The sequence below is a fragment of the Oenanthe melanoleuca genome, chromosome 14 (assembly GCF_029582105.1).
Source record: "Oenanthe melanoleuca isolate GR-GAL-2019-014 chromosome 14, OMel1.0, whole genome shotgun sequence".
Taxonomy (NCBI): Eukaryota; Metazoa; Chordata; class Aves; order Passeriformes; family Muscicapidae; genus Oenanthe; species Oenanthe melanoleuca.
In genome coordinates, this window is record NC_079348.1 from 5798774 (window position 1) to 5818425 (window position 19652).

The window sequence follows — 19652 nt, forward strand, 5'->3', positions numbered from 1 at the left end:
TTTTTATCTCCTAAGCTTGTCTTATCCCTTCCTGGTGAGTATGCATTGAAAATCCTGGTGGATTTATGTGAACATAGCAGGAGAGTGAATGGTACATTAATATCCTGCCAGCACACCCTGTCCCTTTGGAGATGTACTTCTTCCCTCCCTTTCTCTGCCTTGTTTCCCCTCCCCTTTGCTCTCACTACACCTGCATGTGCTGCTTTTCTTGCCTCTCCTTGCAGCAGATGAGACAAAAGCCTGTGTGAGTTGGAGGAAGCAGGAGTGGGTCCATCACATGTGGGAGCCCTCACTGCTCTTCTGTCTCACCACTGGAGAGAACACAGATCCGAGAGACAGCTGCCAGAGCAGGGCTTAGGGAGATTTATTGATCCAGTTTATTGTTGACACAGAGCATTTCTTAACATCCACCGTGTCCGACAGGCGCCATGCTGTGCTCAGTGTCTGCACCAGAGCTTTATACACATCTCAGCTGTACATATTAACACACAGGGACGTCAATCCATCCCCCTGCTCCTCCTGGGAGAAGCCAGCCCTCATGCACACTAGTAAATAGCAGGGTTTATTTACAGTCTGTTTCAATACCTGACTGCACTGTGAGTGACACACAGCCCTGGGGCTGTTTTCCAGCTCCAGGGGTGCTCAGTGAGTTGCACTGGTACTACTGGAATGTGCCAGGATGCAGCTCCAGCACTGTTTAGTGCAGACCAAGCCTCCTCCCAAGCCCTGGCTCCGGGATAGAGGGGAGTAAGGAGTGCATGCAGTTTGCCCAGAGGCTTTAGGCAGGCCATTTCAAGTTCTGTGGAGGATGACAGGCCAGCATACCTACTTGACTGGAAGTGAAGTGAATCACCAGGAGCCCTGAGCCTTTGCTCACCTGCCTGGTAGAGCTGAGTCAGTGGCAGGAGGATGCACTGCTCCCAGTCCCTGCTGGGGCAGCACCCCACAGCAGGGCTGTGAGCATGGCCCAGCAGAGCAGCAAGGCACTCGTGTCTCAGAGAAGGTGCCTGGTCCATCTTGCCTAGAAAAGCAGGCCAGGCTGCACTGAAATCCAGTAGTGGAGCATTTCCCTTGCATGGAGTGTTTTGACACCACTCTCCTCCTGCAACGTGCAAGACTAAGCACAGGAGCCAAAACTGCAGCAGCAAGGCGTAATTAAAGCCAACCCTGTTTTAGCATCACAATCCTCAGAGCACTGTTGTTGTGAGATGCCATGTGAGCACCTGATCCACTGCCAGAGCCTGGGCCGTGCAGGTGTGATGGAGGGCTTTGCTGTAGGCTGTTTTAATAGGGTTCAGCTAAACTAGGTCTCAGTATCTGTCTATATGTGGAAATCAGGTCGGGTTTATCCCGTTAATGGTGCTAAAAGCAGAAGGAGGACTCGGCGGGCAGGAGGCCGGGAGTGCGGAACCCAGGGCAGCCACACGATGGAGCTGAACCCTCGGCTGAGCTGACAGCCGGCTCAGCAGCGGCAGTAGAGCGGCTCCTGGGATATTTGTAAATCCTCCCAAAGGAAGTCTGTGCTGTCCATCAGCACCTGTCGGCATTTCAGCAGCACACACCTGGGAGATGATCCGAGCAGGGCACGAAACAGGGTGGCCACGCAATGGTCTGGAGGGGGAGCAGCAGGACACGGTGCCGAGCTGTTACTTGTCTGCCTGGGCTGGTGGCAGTGCTGAGTGCTGCTGGGCTCATTCAGGCTCCTGGTGGCATCAATCCTCTGTGGGAACATCCTGCCACCAGTCTTGGTGGGACATCAGTTCAGCTGGGATCGTGGTGCCAACAGCTGGGCAGTAAATCTGCAGATCAAGGGCAAGGGAGTCCTCTTCTTCAGGGAGCTCTTCCCAGGACTCAGGAACCGCTGGTGGTGACAGCCCTTTGCTGTAGCTGCTTCCCATCCTGAGGCAGGGCTGCAGCCCAGCAGCAGAAAGGCACCTGAGCTAGTGTGTGGCACCAGGGGAATTAACTCCTGGCGATGCATCCTGTGTGGAATCCCACTCCTGGGTGCTTGTGCTGCCCTCATCACTCCCACACACTTTTCCAGCCTGACTGCCAGCACCTCAGGTGGCCACTGCCACAGTGAAGCCCAGGCCTGCCCCACGTGTTCTCTTCAAAACTCAAAGGTATTTCAAGCCTTCTGCCTGTCAGCATAAAATATCACACAGGGCTGCCAGCCTAGAGGAACAGAGGAGCCTGCCTACAAGTCCCTATAGTGAAGCATTCCCTTCCCTCCCCCTGCCAGAGGGGACAAAGGAACAGAAAACCTCCTGAGAAGGACGACACTGGGTATGAGGTGAGGCTGGGCAATGGATGAGGAATGATGCTCCCAGCCAGTGCAGTGGGAGAAGCGTGCACCATCCTGCGTGTCCTTTCATCTGCTGCAGTGCAGGGGCAAAGTGTCCAAAAGCACATCGAGGGCTGCTGTGGAGTTCTGGTCCTCCCTCTTGCACTCCAGGCTCCCTGAGGTCAGCCTCAACCAGAGCTGTAGCCACAAGCTGCTGCAGAAGGATCCTTGTACCACAAGGACTAAGAGGAAGAGGAGCTGGAACTGATTTTTTTGGCTATTTCAATGTCCGACTTGGCAACCAGAAACCGCAGCTTTTTCCCTCCGGAGCGGATGAGGTCCACGGCACTGCAGGGAGCAGCAACAGGGACAAAGGTGAGTTCTGGCTCCCTCAGGAGCCTGCCAAGCCATGGACATTCACAAAACACCTCCCTTTTGCCAAACAAGCAGGAGCTGTTTCTCTCCTGCTTGTAGCTTTGTGGAGGGCTTGGCCTCCAGGTTCATGGTGCCAGGACAAGGGCAAACAAGCCCAAAGCTGCTCTGTGCTATGGGTACCTGGGCTCTGCCTCTGAGCTGCCCCATCCCACCACCTTCAAGAGGAAACCTGGGGTGGGATGGGGCTGGAGCAGCTCTGCATTGCTGAGACCCACCTCTGGAGCTCTCATTTATTTCCCATATATGTTCCCCAGTTGCTGCTCCATAATCCCTCTTCCAAACCCACAGCCTTTCCCCCTCTCTGGTGTCCTGTGCAGGTCACTCCTCTCCCTGCAGCTCGCTCAGGACTGCAGCACTGGCAATTCTCAGAGCAAAATAGCCAGAAACCTGGACCTGACAGTGACTCCTGCAGTGCTGGTAGCACCCCAGGCCTCACCTCTGGTAGTCTGCCCCGATGAGGCTGGTGCCGTTGACAGCCAGGATGCGGTCCCCGATGGAGAGCCGGCCGTCGGCAGCCGCGGGGCTGTCCTCGATCAGCGTGCGGATGTAGATCCCCGGGGAGCACAGCGGGGTGTGCTGGGGGCGAAAAAAGGGACACTGAGCTTTGTGGTCCTGAAAGGCTGAGCTCCCGAGGCAGCATAACTCTCCCCCGGGGCTCACAACCAAGCCTGAGGGCAAGAGGGACCTTGGAGATGCTTGGGAACATGATGGGGATGGTGCAACAGTAACAGGAAGGAAATGCTGTCCTTTAGTTTTATATCTATTTATACACAGAAAGGAGAGATGGAGGCAATCTGCTCCTGTTCAGTTTAATTAAGAGAAAAACATTGTTAAACTGCAGCCATGTTGGGATGGGAGCTCTGCTCACACTGTCCCAGGGCTCGGTGATGCTCTGTTTCCTACTGTGAAAGGCCATTTAAAAAAATGATGCCAAATTCCTCCCTATGCAGAGGAGGAGCTGTTTTGACACCCTGTGAGCCTCCCTGCTCCTCTCTGCTTCTCCTGCCACCGCTGAAGGGTGGAGGAAAAACCTCGGGTGAGTCATTTTCCTTCCACAAGAGAGATGAGCCCGTTTGCTCTTCCCAGCTGAAGGACAGCTGTGGACTTTGCATGCACAGCACAGTGACCTACGAGTAGAGATCCACTGAGAGATCCCTCAGTGCCTCCTTGTCCCCAGCAGAAGCAGCCTAGCTCCCGTGGGAAGCCATCAGCTTCTTCATCGGCTTTTCCTGGGGTGTAACCCAGGTGTGTGCGGGGATCAGCTGAGAACTCACCACGCCGTCGATCAGCCCCATCCCCAGCCCGATGGGTCCCCTCTCCAGCTCCACCACGAACACGTAGCAGAAGTCGTCGGTGGCAGAGCTGCGGCTGGAGGATTCCGGCGTGGGGTAGTCATAGGGGGTCGGCGAGCAGCCTGGCGGCGGAGAGAGCGGCTTACGGCCCTGGCACCGCCCGAGCCCGGCCCCAGAGCCGCGGGCGCCGCCAGCCCCCGGTACCTTCGGGAGCGCTGCCCTTGGTGCCGTTCACGCTCCTGCGCGGCTCCTGCAGCGCCTTGCCCGTGCCCTGCGGGGACTCCGGCCCGCCGGAGTCGAAGTTCAGCGGGGTGGTGGGAGGCGTGAGCAGGCAGGACGAGTCCGTGGTCGCCGTGCCAGCCTTGGGCACCGGGCTCCTGCCCAGCTGCAGCTGCTTCAGCTTCTCCTGGAGCTGTGGCTCGCCGGCGGGGGGCTCGCTGGCGGCCAGGCAGAGCTGGGGGTTGCCCTCTGGCTCGGCACAGCCGCCCAGGGAGCAGTAATCCTCCTGGGCTATGGTGCTGCCCATAGCCGGGCCCTCGCTCACCTCCAGCACCTCCGGCGTCGTGCATGCCTCTTTCTTAAGGAGGAGGAAAATGCTGTGGGACCCCTGCATGAGCTGTTCACCCCCTGCCTGTACCCCACCACCTCGGTGCTTTCCTGGCTGCCAGATCCATCCCAAGCCATGGCCTGTCCTGGCTTCCCAGCACAGCTCCCACACCCCAGTTTGGTGACAGGGCCGTGCTGGGGATGTTTCCAGCCAGCCAAGAGGGGACTCCTGATCATGTCCTTGCTGGGGGATCCCATGGGAAGGGGATGCTGGGGTAGCACAGCTACCTGTGCCCCAAGGGCTGGGCAATGTGGCCCCGGGGTGACAGTAGCTGGCAGCAGTGCCTGTGAGTGCTGCAGGGAATGGGGACAGGATGGGACAGGAGAAGGGACTTGCTGGAGGGACATCCTCCACATGGCAGCTGAGCTTAGCACCCACAGCACGTATCACCCTCCCTGGGCTTTACAGGCATTAGCTAATTAGTGCTTCCCTGCAAGCCTGGCTGCTGGACGGGCAGGGAGCAGTGCAGGGAGGACAGGGAACACACAGGGGGAAGGGGAGCACTGCCCACAGACATCTCCCCTTCCTGCCTGCTAACGAGATTGCTGGGCAGAGCCTGTCCTTCCAGCTCACCTTCCCGTGCCCCCCATGCTGGGGGATTAGCAGCACTAATCCTTCCAGAAGCTCTCCAAGAGGGCACTGCCACAGCTCCAGGCTGCAGGCCAGAGCAGCAAGCCCTTGGTACTGGGCTTGGAGGGGCCTGCAGAGGGACCCAAGACCCTCCTGCCCAGCCAGGAGAGGAACAACCCCTGTGGGATACAGGGTACCTTTGGGAGGGCTGAGCCCGGCCCCTCGCTGCTGTGGGGGCTCCTGCTCTGCAGGCTCCAGAGGAAGTGGCGGATGTACAGCAGGTGTCTGTAGATGTTGTCATCCAACGTCTCCACCTCCAGGTCCACTTTGAAGCCCCCGCTGGGCAGGATGATGGGTGGGTGGTTGTCAAAGGACTCCAGCATCTCATCTGAAAGGCAGAGGGATGGAGGTTAGCACTGGCTGGGCCACACCCCACTTCTGCCTCCCAGCTCTCAGCCATGTGCAGTGCCCCAGCTGCGATCAATGAGTTTGAGCCAGCAGCATCCCTCACTTGGAACAGCAGAAAAAGCCTCGTGCACTTTGCATCCTTTGCAGTATCTGAATTTTGGGATTGTGGTTATTACCAATTGCTGAAGGACAGGTTATTACCAATCACAGGACACCCAGGAAGGGGAAGGGAATTACCTGTGTGGTTTGTATGTGACTGGAGCAGGCTGACCAGGACTCACCAGGCTGGAAGGTGGCTGGGCTCTCCTCCTCACTGGGCTGCCATGCTGAGATGCAGCCCACATCCATCACTGCCTGGCACTGGCTCAGCACCCGGTGCAGCTGTGCAGGGCTCAGCGCTGGGAACTCGGCTCGCAGGGATGGCCAGGTCATCTGGGTGAGGAGACACAGCAGAGGCAATGGCAGAGATGAGAAACTGCTTCCTCTGAGGAGCAGGAGCTTGCAAAGGACACAGGAGGGAGGGGCTGGGCAAGATGGAGAGAACCAGAACATCCTCTCCTGGTACTGCCCACTCACACACCCTGGGAAAGGGCAGCTGGTGGCAGGTTGCAAAAGGGACCCCCAGACACCAAGCAGGTGCTCTCCTGCCATGCCCATCCCAATGCCACGAGCCCTGGGCTGGGCATCCCTCACCTGCACCAGCTGGGAGCCGGGCATGGCCAGCAGGTTGGCCACGCTGGCGAGTTTGGCGAAGAACTGCTGGGAGAGCTGCTCGAAGCCAGCGCTGCACAGCCAGTCCAGGAGCAGCCGCACGCTGGCCCGCAGCTTCACCCCCTGAGACCAGTGGTAGCAGCCCAGAGAGGAGCCTGGGGAGGCAAAGCAACCATCAGCCATATCCGGGAACAACCCCTCTGTCCTCCAGCCCCTGACCCGGGTTAATGTCCCCAGCATCCTGAGGCTGTGATTCCTGGTGGTGGCTGGGCCTTGCCTGGCACTTACAATGGGGCAGCTGTGTTAATGAGGACTAATGAGCACCTCAGGCTGCTGTAATTCATTAATGAGCTGCCCCTATTAACTGCCCTCAGCCTCCTCTGCTCAGGCTGGAAGGGGCAGAGGAATGGGAATGGCATCCTTGTGGGGTTTAGCCTCTCCTGGGCATGGGGACCCAGAAGCCACCAGCTGGGTCTGTGCTTGGCCTCCCTGTAACAATGCTGAGACCTGCCCATCTCCAGCCCCCTCTTTCCTGTACCCTTTAATGTAGCACTGGGATGAACTGGAGGACGTCCCAATAACTCAGTCCCCTGTGTGCCGCCCAATTCAAGGAGGACTGACCCTTATCCAGGAGCTGGTTGAAGAGCAGGGTGTTGGAGAAGAAGAAGAGGTAGGCGAACATCTGGGAGGTGATCTCGGGGTGCACTTCGTACTGGTGGAGCAGGTCCAGCACAGCCTGGTAGATGAGCACGACCCTGCGGAGCTCCTCGGGCAGCGGCGGCGCGCCCCGCCAGCCCTCCCGGCACTCACTCTGGAAGGGGTTGCACTCCAGCAGGGCAGGGAGCGACACGTACAGACACTGCAGGGACAGCAGCAAGTTCACAGCACACTCAGCTTGCTGGGTTTTTCAATTTTTGCACGAGCCAAGCCTTTCCTTCACCTCCTCAAGTCAAGCAAGCCCTGCCAGTGCTGCTCCAGCAAGGGGCTGTTCCTATTCACCCCCTGTCTCCATAGGCTCCAGTGTTGTGCAAAAGTTTAAAAAATTATAAAAATTAACATGTTGGCCACTTTTAGCAGTTGGAAGAGATGGCATGTGACGCCAGCTAAAATCTGCAAAACCTGATGTGAACCGGGCAGCAACCAATCAGTTGGGCAAGAGTGCAAAATTAAAATCAGGATGGATGGGGACGACTCTCCCTATTGCTTAAATGGGAGAGCAGTGCCTTGCACTCACTTCTGCCGGGGCAGAGGGGAGGGCGTTGCTCTGGAGTGCAGGGGCAGCCCCGTGTCCGAGTGCTGTGGCCGGAGCAGCTCTGCACAGGGAGCCTTTCTGTGCCGCACACTGCCCGCTCTGTTCCCGCTGCCGCCCGGCCCGACGGGCCAGGGGCCCCTTTCCATCACGCCCTGAATCACACCATTATGCCGAGCCAAGCCCTCCCCACACACCTCCCCCGAGCCGCTGCACTGCAGACAAGGAAACACGCCGCAGTAATTCAATACTTTTCCTGGGCTGCGACCAAAACTCGGGGCACTTCAGCCCGAAGGAAAACACCTCAGCGTGGTGCAACTGCCAAGGAGTGAAAGCTTTAAAAAAACCCGTCCTGCCCAGCCCTGGGGATGCTCGTTCTGGCCCCGTGTGGCGCTGTACCTTGGAGATGTAGTAGACACACTGCTGGAAGGTGTACATGATCACCTCCTCCAGCACCGTCATCGCCTCCTCGCTGGCCGTGATGGTCGAGGAGAACAGAGACTCCTTGGAGCCTGCAGGGAGGAGAGGAGGATGGGGGAGCAAACCTGCAGCAGCAAGGCCCCCAAACTCCCAGGGTTATTAGGATTTCCAGGTTTGTATCATCCCCACGGATGCTCCCACCTGCCATCCCCCACAGCTCCCATCACTGCTGGCAGCTCAGGGCTGCACCTTCCTTCCAGCACCTGCCTGGCCTAAGAACATTTTAACTGTTTGCACAGACCAGAAAGTTTCTGAGGCTGGTTTAACATATTTTTTTTTCTCTTTTGCAGGCATTAACACAGGCTCAGCAGTGAGCAGTTCTGCAGGTCTACCTGCAAATCCAGGGTGAAGAAAGCCCCCCCAGGGCATTAACCACAAGCTGCTGTGGTGGCAGGGGATACCTGTGTGTGAACACAACACAGCCTGGCTCTGGAGCTGGGCAGCACCACGGCAGGATGTGTGGCTGCTCCTCCCACAGATTTCCCCAGCCCACAGCACAGAGATGTCCCTGCTGCTGAGGATTATGGAGGGTTAATGGAGCATCTCCAGGGCACTGACCACCACCTGTGACTGGGGATTAGCAGAGCAGAGTTGCTCCAGCTGGAAAAACAGGCAGGATGCTGCATCCAGGCTTACCTTTGATGTCCAGCTCTTCCTCCATGCTCTGGATGTAGGTGGGCGATTTCTGCTGCACAAAGTAGAGGATCTCGATGGCATTGGCCATCCAGAAGATGATGTGCTGCAGGTCTGGGAGAAGGTCTGTGATGGTGAAGCGGGACAGGGTGACAGGGTCCTGGCTGGGGGGACACAGCAGCTGTTACACCTGCTGCTCCTCAGCATCCCCACTCAGGCTTTTGGGGAGAAAACAGCCAGCCTGGGGCAATGCCAGAGAGCTTTCACATCCCCTCACCTCCAAGCCCAGAACTCCCCTTAGAAACACCCTTTATAAGGAAAAATTCAGTGGTTCCTGCTCTGTGGGGTAGCAAAGGGGACCCTGTGGGGACCAGGCTGCCCAAGGCCACCTTGGCATTTGTGGGGAAGACTTCCCTTAATACAGATGAACTGCACTAAATACTCGTGGCTGAAGAGCAGCCCTTCTCCAGAGGTATGTGCTGCTCCTGCCAGCTCTGGACAGTTAAACCCAGCTCACCCGCCCTGGGCTGCGCAAAAGTAAAATAAAAAGCATCTGAGAAATGTCTCAACTGCTAAACTGCTTTTTCCTGCTATAGGAAGAACCTGGGAAGCATCCTTGAAGTTTATCCTGAAGGAGAGCTCACAGCAAGCACCAACAGTTTCTCCAGATACTGGTTTAGAGATGGGATTTTGGAAATGGCAGGGAAGACAGCTCCTTGCACCACTGTGACTGACCCAGAAAGGTGCTCCCAGCACTGGGACACCCTGTGCCACCACCCCTGGACTCACACACACAGTGCCAGCTCCATCTCAGCTCCACTGAGGGGTCTCCAGCATGAGGAAGGTCAGGCTCACACATAAGGGACATTCCTCCTACATCACTCAGGGCTGAAACCACAAGTGCAAAGCCTTGGCCAGGTCTTGGATCAGAGAAAACCCCAGAGCTGCAGGTCCTATTCCCTCCCAAGCTTCTCCAAACCCACACATTCTGTGCAGGCATTGTGGTTAAAGGACCAGAGAGCAGAATGCGTGGGATTTAGCAGGAAAACTCATCATGCATCACTGCTGACAGGCTGGGAGTGTGGTTTTACCAGCCACAGACTTCCCTCACTCATGAAGGATGAACCATGCTGAATTCTCCCCGTTTTGGGATGAAACAAGGAGGGTCACACTTACTGCTGGGATTGCTTTTCAGCCAGCTCCCGTGTCCGCTCCTGGGCAGGGAGAGAAGGGGAAAGCACAGTGAAAACCAGTGCCCTGGTGCACGAGCATCACCCCCAGCAGCATCACTGCCACCAGAGACCAGGCTGAGAAACCCCAGGGAGGGGCTGAGCAACACCCCCAGCCCACACACCCCGTCCCACCGCTGACTGACCCACACCGTCCTCTGGATCATTTTGGCCGCTTTGAGCAGCAGCTGCCCGAAGTCTCCTGGCTCAAAGTTGGTGGCCGAGTGCTGGATGCAGAGGCAGAGCAGGAAGGCGGGTGTCAGCTTGTGGTCGTCCCCGCCGGGCTCGATCAGGGTCATGATGCGCCGCAGCAGCACATCCTCTGCCGCGGGCTCGAACTCCAGCTGCAGCCTCCTGCGGGGCGTCCTGGGGCCGCCGGCGGGCGAGGGGCCGCGCTTTTTGCTGGCGGAGTCCTTGTCCTTCAGCAGGCTGCCGCACGCCCCGCACACGTGCGGCCCCTCGGGGTGCAGGGCCCGCAGCCTCAGCAGGGTCTGCGCCGGCAGCGGCTGCGCCTTCATGGGGTCCTTGTAGAGCAGCAGGTAGTAGAGGCCGAGGGACAGCAGGTCCCCGTGCCGCAGCACCACCGTCCGCGACACCTCGGCGAAGTTGACGGAGATGCCGGCGCCGGCGATGGGCTCCAGCACCAGCTTCTCCTCCGAGCGGTGCCGGGCAGGGCGCAGCTTCCTGATGGTGCAGTGCAGGGGCAGGATGTCGGGGGCCGACAGGCTGATGCTGGGCTTGCTCGCCTGCGTCCTCTGGCCCACCGTGTGCTGCTCGCGGTTCAGCAGGTAAACCAAGCTGTCCTGCCAAGCCAGGAGACGCAGCATGAGCCGGGGAGGAGGGAGAAGGGACCGTGCTCCCTGCCGAGCAGTGAGTGCTGCAGCCTCCCGCCGTCCCCAGCTGTCCCCTCGCTGTCCCCAATGCACCATCGCATGGCAAAAAACATTTCTTTTTTTTTACTCTCCTCGGGGCCAAGCAGGACAGCAGCGATCCCTGCCTTGGGCACGCCAATAAATGGGTACAATGACTTTGCGCATGCAGTAAAAGGGGCTGCTTTGGGTAGAAGGAGCCCTGCTCCCACCTCTGCCCCTCATCCCTTCCGCAGCTGCTTTTCCTTCCCACCTTCTCCCCCCAGACTGCAGCGATGCCTCCATCCCCTGCCGGGGAACAGTGGGACCCCGGTCAGAGCATCCAGCCCCGGCCCTGCCTTTCCCTGCAGCCTGCCCGCACACCCCCAGGCAGCTCAGGGGACCACCCCGAGCCTCAGTTTCCCCAGCAGCGCTAACGGGATGGCTGCAGTGCCGGTGTCACCCTGCCAAAAACTCGGGACAGCTGGATACTCAACGGGCACAAAGCAGCCATTAACTGCAACCCTGTCCTTCGCAGCTCTCCAAGTGCCTCCGGCAAACGCACTGCTCTCCTTGCAGCCTGATTCCATCTGCCGCTCAGGAAGCGGCCGCACAGGGGACGGGGCAGCTCAGGCACCACCGCAGAACCAGCACTGCCTTGGGCCGCGGCAGGGATGCTGCTCGGGGATCACCTCGCATCCCTCTGGGGCATTGCAGGGGATCACGGCTGCTGCCTCCGTGCTCCCCGCACCCGGGGACAGGCTGGGGACAGACTTGAGGACAAGGCTGCAAGTCCCAAGCCCGTTTCCTAAAGGATGCTCATCCGCAGCACCGCCACCGCCGCCTCCCCCGACCCCAGCAGCTCCGGCCATGCAAGCAGCCCCGCTCCCCTCTGGGGGCTTTGTGGGGTGTGAGAGAAGCGGGGTGTGCGCAGGAGCGGCGCGGTGCTTACATGCTGCTGGCTGTAGCCCTGCAGGAGCAGGAGGTGCGGGGACTGGTAGAGGGAGTACCGCATGCTGCTGCCGCCGCTCCGCGCCGCCGCCGGGCTGCCGGGCAGGGTGGAGCAGTGCCGCTGCAGCCGGGCCCCGCCGCCGGCCCCGCCGCCGGCCCCGGCCCCGCTCGCCGCCCGCCGTGCCGGGGTCCCCAGGCTGGTTTCGCTGAGGCTCCGCCGCAGGGCCGGGGTTTGCCCGCGCCGCTCCGCGCCCGCCGCCCGCCGGGCCCCCCGCGCCCGGTGCCGCTGCAGCTTCCGCGCCTGGGCGTTGATGCCTGCGGGGATGGAGGGGGGAGACAGAGCGGCGTTCAGCCCCTGCAGCACCCCCGGAGCCCCCCAGCCCCGCCGCAGCACCCCGCGCATGGAGGGATGCTGCGGCTCGGAGCGGGGATGGAGCAGCCGGAACCCTCCCAGGCATGTCCCTGCTCCTCTGCCCTCCCCGAAAGGTGACGCCGGCGCGGAGAGTTTAGTGTCCTAATGCCACCGCTAAAAACGGGGGTGTCCCAGCCCTCCCCTGGCCCCCAAACCTCACTGAATGCAGAGCAGCCGGTCCATAGTATCCCCCACCTGCCCCTGCGCTGGGGGGAGAGGAAATCCCTGCTAAAAAGGAATTGCACTCAATCTGTGCTAAAAAGAAAAAAAACAAAAACAAAAACAAAACAAAACAAAACAAAAGAGCCCGGATTCGGCTTTCAGTCCTTCAGCACTCGGTCGCAGCAGCAAGTGGGAAATGCAGGGACCCCCCCAGTTCCCCGGAGCATCAGCCAGGCACGGGAGCTGCAGTGGAGCCCGGCTGCAGCAGGAACAAGCTGTAATTAACTTCTCCCAAGCATCAGTTCGGGTAGAGCTGTCTGTCCGTGAGACAAACAGGAGCTGGAGTGAATAAATAGGCCCGGCCAAGCTGCAAAAGCACCCCTCACATGGCACCCCCAGAGCCGGGGGTCCCTCTGCTGCAAGCGTGGCTTGAGCTCTGCAGGAGAAATAGAAGTTGTGTGTCCGAGGGGTGATGCTCGTACCTGAGCTGGCAGCCTCCTGGGAGCAGCTCCCTGGCATTCAGGGAGGACGAAGAGAAGGGAAAAACCTAAAGGATTTGCTTGCAGGAGCAGCAGTGCAGCGTTGTCGGTGCAGCACCAGAGGCAGAGCCCCGCTCCCGGCTCGGCTGACCGGGCTTTGGACAGCGAGGTTTGGGGACAGCCGGCGGGATTTGGGGACGGCAAAGCAGAGAGCCTGTGCCCAGGGCTGCTTAAAGGGACACTCACAAGCTCAGACCCAAAAAAAAGGAAAAAATCATCTGCCTTATTTGGTGAGGAATGGGCTGCTGGTTCTGAAATACATTTTTTTGTTTGTTTGTTTTAAATGGAGCGCTCCTTCGCTGGGAAAATCAAAGAGATGGGTCTGGGGAGGGGGGTGGGACAGGGAGAAAATAGCCCCTGCTGTTTACATGCCTTGGGATTAGGGCAAGGCACAGTCAAGCCACCCCAAAGGTTCCCTGCCCCGTGTCCTTCTTAAAAAGGCAATTGGCCCTGCTCCCGTCCCCATCCCGGGCACAGATGTGACATCCAGGGAGAACAACCAGCCCACCCAAACCTCGCTGCTGGGGATGCCCAAAGCCACCCCAAACCTGTCTGCAGGATGCCTCAGCTCCCCCCCAGGAGCCCTGTCCCCAGCCCACATTGTGGAAATGGGCCAGAGGGATGAAGGACAGCGGGGACAATGCAGATCCCAGGCTGTGGGAGCAGGGAGGAGTGGGGCTGGATCCTGGGGAGCAGCTGCTGCTGGAGCTCAGTGGGACTGGGGTCCCACTGCCTGCAGAGACAGCCCATCACCAGCCCCTTATCGAGGGGAAAGGAAGCTTCTGTATTTATTTTGTGTAGGAAAAAGCTGATTTTTCACTGGAGATAGAGCCCCTGTCACAGGCTCCCACTAACCCCGGAGCTGTGCTGGAAAGATAAACACAGCTCTTTTCCTGAGCATAACAAAGTCCCTCCATAAAACTGGGTTAGGTTTTTTTTCATCCTTTGGTACTGTTTTGTCCTCTCAAGCATGTGCAGGTTATCCCACCCAAAACTCAGTCTGAACATCTGCAGTGCAGAGTGACCAGGGCAGGGCTGCTGCATCCACATGGAGACTGGGTTGGGGACAGTGTGTAAGGAGTTAAAGAGCACCCCCAAATATTACATTTCTCCCTGGACAGCCAGGACTTGGACTGTAGAAAGGAGTTGGGGTGTTAGGCCTTGTTAAAGTTTAGGGCTGGACAAAATCCAATGATCTCAGGCCTAGGGGGAGGTTAATTAAGCTTGGGAAAAAGGATGTACCACTGATAGTGGACACAAAGAACACCGAATTTACAGGCCACAAGGACATTTGGCAGAATTCCCAAGATAAGGAAGAAACTAATAGAAGCAATTCAGCAACTGTGCTGAATCAGCTCTGACTGGGTAAGAGGCAATTTTGGCAGGGGGAGATTCACAATCACCAACCCAAGAAACCACCAGCTCAAAACAAGAGTGCTCTCTCCTTCTCTGTCCCCACTCTTTTCTCTTTCTTTCTCTCTACCTCACATTCATTGCTAATAAAATCTGTATTATTTACTCCAGCATTTGTCTTGTTTGCACCTCAATTCAGGCAGATGCATCTCTCACTAATCAGATCATAACACTGGGCAGCACCCATCAGATCCCACCAAGCTGCTGCCTCTAAATCCATCCTGCAATCCAGAGGAAAAACTGTGAGTTGTGGTGCCTGGGATCTTGGCTGGGATCTGCCTCTTTTTCAGCTGAGGAAAGAGGTTCACTTTTCCTGGCTGAGAAATAAATCAACAAATAACTCTGTGGGCCCCAGGAAAGAAGAAATGCTTTGAATGTACCCAGGAGGGACTAAGACCAGGCTAGTCCTTCCTAATGTAATTGCTCTGCAGACTCTGCAGGGAATCTTCCCTGGATGCAGTTGTGCTAAGGTATATCAAAGCCAGATCCTCAAAGGCACTTGCTAGAGCATCTTTTAGAATAATAGGCTTAAATCCCAAGTTTCTGGAGCTGTGTGTGCAGTTCAGCCTCCAGCCTCTTGGGAAAGCTCCAGTTAGGACAGGACCTGGTACAAAATGGGGGTATTTTGGAAAAGGGAATGCACTGAGATGCCAAGTGCTGCACCTCCCTCCAGCTTGTGGATGTTTTCCCTACATCTCCATAACTGCTGCCTCTGTGCTCCCCAAAAGGAGCAGGGCTGGGGGTAGCAGGCAGAGAGGGGCTGCCTCATTTACTGCAGAGAGGCTCTACCTGTGCTGATAATTAGTGGCATGAGGAGCCAGCACTGTCCTCCCCAGGGGGAAGTAGCTAATAAACTAATTAGGATAATGGGTAACTGAGCAGATAAAACTCTTAAGCTATTTGCTAACAGGTCATGGATGGATGTGGAGCCTTTCTTCCAGCCAGTGATGCACCTGCATGACCCCAGTGCTCCCAGTCATCCCAGTCCTGCTGCTCCAGCAATGCCCTGTGTGGGGAAGGGCCTGCAGGTATTGTCCTGGGGATGATTTCAGCATCCCTCTGCTTTTCTCTGAGGGAGCTGCAAGCTTAAAGTCCCTTTATTTTTGCACAGATGTTGTGTTTTCCATGCCAGTGCCTCAGCACCCTGGGCAGGCAGCTGCTGCTCAGCCTGAGCCTGGTGACAAGGGTGACCCTGCTGGAGGGCCCTCATGGCCAACACCCCCTACACCAGGAGTTTTGTGTCTTTTTGGGGTGCTGGGTCACAGGCTGCATCACTCACATTCATTCCTGGCAGTTTGCAGATGAGGCAGGAAAGGGTGGTGCCAGCCCTACAGCACAGGGTGGGACTGGTGACACAGCCCCTGGTGCCACCAAAAGAGAGGGCTGCAGGAGTGAGATTTTACCAGGTAAGACAACTGTGGGCTGTGTAGTCTGCAGAGCAAACAGCCTGCCTGTGGGTGTAGCTTCTGTCTTGGAAGAGCTTGGTCAGCTATGGAAAATGCCCAAAGATTAAAAAATGGGGAATTTCCACAGCTCCACCCAGGAGTGCTGAAACAAATGAAGTGATAACGAAAGCACAACGGGCTTATTTCCAGATCCAGAGCACAGGATGCCATCAGGAACTGCTCCTCCATCAGAAATGCCCAAAGGGTGCCAGTCCCAGGCCAGCTCCAGGCTGCTCCTGTGCTGGGCAGCCCAGACCCTGCTCTTCCCCTGCCTGTGTGGGAGCCAGCCCTGCACTCCCACGGCTCCCAGCCCACCCAGGATCCAGGTTATGGAGAGGAAAGTTGCTTTCTGCATGTGAGGGGGAGGATTTGAGGCTGAGTGGCTGTGACCTCGGGCAGCAGGGAGCTGCCAGCATGCCCACCATGTGCTGCAAACACTGCACTTGGCTCTTGCCCTTCCCTCTATTCAACAGAAGCTGTTTTTAGAGTTGCTGCCCTCCATAAGTGCTTCACATCTCTCTGATCCTGGCTGGAGAAAGAGCTGAAGAGAAGAGCAGAGCATCCACCTGCTTGGCCCAGGCTCTGGCAGGAGCCACCTCTGTCTCGTGTGCAATGAGCTGGGACCACCTGTGGCATCCCCTCCCTGAGCAGCCACAGACTGGATACACTGATGGAGGTAACCCTACCTCCCCAAGAACCAGTGAAATCCCAGTTGAAAAGGCTCCAGCTGCCTCTGCTCTGCCCTGGAACACCCATGGCTGGATTCCCTCACTGTGTGCCTGGGTTCCTTCCAGCCTTTGTCAGGATGGGTGGGAGAGGAGCTGTGTCCCCCCCCTGCTGCTGGTGGGGCAGAAATTTGGCTCTTCTTTGCCAAGAACACAGAGCAATCCTGCATCACCATCAGTTTAATTCTGACAGTAACAGCCCTTTCCTACTCATGTGAGGACCCACTTGGGGCCCATCCCAGTAAAATTCTGTGGCTGACACCTCTGGAGCCTGGTCCAGACCCCTCTATCAGCAGGTCTGACCCAGCCAGCACATTGTGCAAGTAAAAATCTGATTTTAAACATTTCTGCCCTCATCCTCACAAGGCTTTTATCTGAGGGTGGGAGGAGAAAAGCTTCATTAGTGTGTGCTGGGGTCATTTATGAACCTGCTGGTTCCTAATGATGCACTTATCTCCTCCTGCCAGCCCTGGCCTCCATCAGGCACTGCTGCAGGGGCTCTCCTGCCCTACATTGCTCTCTTTTCATTAGCTTTTCATTTTCCTTAATTGCTCCAGCAGATTTGCCCAGGGTGTCGGGCCTGGGGGATGCTCAGAGGGAGATGGGGGTGCAGGGAGCAGGCAGGAAGCTGGGGGTGCCATGGTGCTGGCCATGGGAAGAGCAGGAAGCACTGATGCTCTGGCCTCTGCAGAGTTTGTTATTAACCCCTAAACTGGCTGGGGTAAATATTTGATATCCAGATACCAAACTGATGCAGGAGAGTGCTGAGTCCTGCCTCAACCCAGGAGCCCTGCAGCTAAAATGTGGCCACCCTCCCACTTGCACTCCTGTCTTGGGTTGCAATTTAGGATGTGGCCAGAAATGTGTATTCTATCACCATCTGTTGAAGCTGGGTGGGGCAGTGACCCTTATCTCCATGGCACATATTATCTGCTAATGGGCCATCTTTAAGACAAGCTGGGGCAATCATCTTTACCTTTTCCACAACCCATCCTCCCTCCAGGAAGATATCATCTGCTGCTGGGCCATTCAGTCCCACTGTGTGACTGATAAAATTACATCATCCCACTGGGAGATGCTCCAGCCAGGGGGAGGAGCCAAGCCTTTCCTACCTAGATTAAAACTGAGATTTTGGACAGCAAGTTACTTCCTTCCACTGGATTCCAGAGGAAAGCCAAACCTTTCCACATCATCCCTGGATCTTCAGAGGAAAACTGCACCTTCTCCAGGAGCACTGCTGCAGCTGAACCACATCTGCCACTGCAGGAGGATGCAGCCACCATTGAATGGGACTGTGCCAACACCCTGACTGACTGACGGGTGTCAGCTTGGATTCTGACTCTGGCAGGGCTGGGACTGTTCTTTGTGATACTGCATTTCTATTTTAATTTTCCTAGTGAAGAACTGTTATTCCTCATGCCCATATCTTTGCCTGAGAGCCCCTTAATTTCAAAATTATAATAATAATTTGGAGGAAGGGGGGTTTACATTCTCCATTTCAAAGAGACGCTTCCGCCTTCATTGGCAGACAAACCAAGACCACCAAGACAAGCAGCCCTGCACCCAAACCCCGTGTGACAGCTGGGAGTGTGAGAGGCTCCAGGGGTGCCCCACGCCCAGTCTGACCTGCAGTGGTGGTGTCCACATCCCTGGCCGCCATCTCCTCCACCTCCGCCCTCCTGCGCAGCTCCAGCCGCCGCGAGAATCCCTCCCTGGGCTTCCAGAGGTCCTGGATGAGCAGCGGCTTCTCGTGGTCGCCCAGCACCCGGAGCCCCTCGGTGTGCCACTGCTTCTCGGGGCCCTGGAAGCGGCCGATGACATCGCAGAGCGCGTACTGCGCGGCGCTGAGCTGGCTCAGCCCGTAGCGCTCCAGCGCCTCCTTCACCAGCTCCCGCGCCCCCGAGCTGCCCGTCACCAGCACGCTCTTGTAGTTGGTGCCCGCGCAGATGTTGCCCCCGAAGATCTTGAGGATGCCGGGGGCCGAGAGCTGCGTGGAGAGCTCGGCCGGGTCGTCCTCGGTGCGCGGCGGGCAGGCGGAGCCGCGGTCCTTGTAGCTGAGCGTGCGGTACAGCACCTGCGAGAGCAGCCGGCTCTGCCGCTTCAGCCGGCCCTTGCACGGCGGCGCCGCGGCCGCGGCCGGCCCGTAGAACATGGTGCGGGAGCTGCTCATGAAGCACAGCTGGGCGGGAGAGAAAGGGCAGGGTGAGGGCTTTGCAGATGGTGCAGGGTCCGCTGTCACCGCCAAATGGCAGATCAAGGGAGGGTCGTTTCCCTTGTGTAACCCAAAACACCAGTGGAAAAGCTCTGCCAAGCAGCTTGGCACCAGCACAGTTACCCCTGGGTGGATTTGTCACCGAAAACACCGGCTGGAGAGGCCCTGTGTTTCTCCATGGTGTGAACCAAGAGGTCCCTCTTACCCAGGCAAAATGCAGTGAGAGGAGAGCAGAGCCCAGCAGGACTTGGCCAGGCCCATCCTGGTCAGCAGCCAAGGCATCAGGAGTTACTTTCACTAACGAGTTTACGGAGCAATCCCATTTTTTAGAGGTGAAACAGAAAGCTCAAGTGCAAATTCACTCACTCTGAGGTCACTGCTAAATGCTTTTGCTCAGTGAGAGGCACAGGATGAAAATGGGCTTTAATTAGCCTTTCTAAAAATGTCCTGACTCCGGCAAATCTCTTGGCTGTTGCTTGTTTGTGGAGGACGTTCAGGCCCAGGGTGGCATCGCTGACAAGGCTGCCCTTGTCAGGTTTGCCCAGGGCAGGGCTGCTCAGGGCAGCCCCGAGTGGGCAGCGACTGGAGGAGATGTGGCCAAGGCTCTGTGGCAGCTCCCAGGGCTCCTCAATCCCCTGGAATGGACTGGGAACCACAAATCACTTCTGGATGTAGGTGGGTAGCACTGCTGATGTCACTGTCACCATCTGCAGGTGGTTTTGAAATCCCATCCTGGTTGCACCAGCACCTGGTGCTTGTGTGGTGCTGATAACCCTCAGCCAGGCTGGGGCTGGCAGGGGAGGGCTGGAAAGACAACCTGAGCATTCCTGATTGGGACAGAACTGGGAACTCCCTCACCTCCAGCTCTGTAACCTGCAAGGACTCCATGCACACACAGAGGAACCCCAAAATGTCCCATCCACAGCTGCCAGAGCACGTGGCTCAGCAGCTGGGCTGATCCAGCTGCTCCTGGCTGGGGACACACGAGGTGCCAGCAGATTCCCACAGCTGCAGCCCCAACTCCAGAGCAAGCTCAGCACTATCAGA

The 19652-nt window shown here is 57.5% G+C and overlaps 1 protein-coding gene across 1 annotated transcript; it reads right to left on the reverse strand.

Annotated features, from left to right (window-relative positions):
• Window positions 1-68: 68 nt before the first annotated feature.
• RADIL (Rap associating with DIL domain) lies at window positions 69-18551 on the reverse strand. The gene is made up of 14 exons (XM_056503373.1): window positions 18020-18551; window positions 11699-12012; window positions 10045-10701; window positions 9846-9883; window positions 8673-8833; window positions 7956-8068; window positions 6929-7166; window positions 6290-6462; window positions 5878-6028; window positions 5386-5576; window positions 4216-4588; window positions 3994-4133; window positions 3156-3295; window positions 69-2632 (listed from the first exon to the last, which is right to left on the reverse strand). The coding sequence occupies exons 1-14, from the start codon at window positions 18543-18545 to the stop codon at window positions 2527-2529; spliced, it is 3321 nt and encodes a 1106-aa protein (XP_056359348.1). The 5' UTR covers window positions 18546-18551; the 3' UTR covers window positions 69-2526.
• Between the last annotated feature and the right edge of the window lie 1101 nt (window positions 18552-19652).

Bases quoted from the DNA above. Each gene is read 5' to 3' on its own strand.
- RADIL (XM_056503373.1), bottom strand. From the start codon at position 18,545: ATGTTCTACGGGCCGGCCGCGGCCGCGGCGCCGCCGTGCAAGGGCCGG. The intron at 12,013-18,019 runs GTCAGACTGGGC...CCATCCCCGCAG, and splicing joins TGTGGACACCACCACTGCAG to GCATCAACGCCCAGGCGCGG. The intron at 8,834-9,845 runs GTAAGTGTGACC...GTGTCCCCCCAG, and splicing joins GCTGAAAAGCAATCCCAGCA to CCAGGACCCTGTCACCCTGT.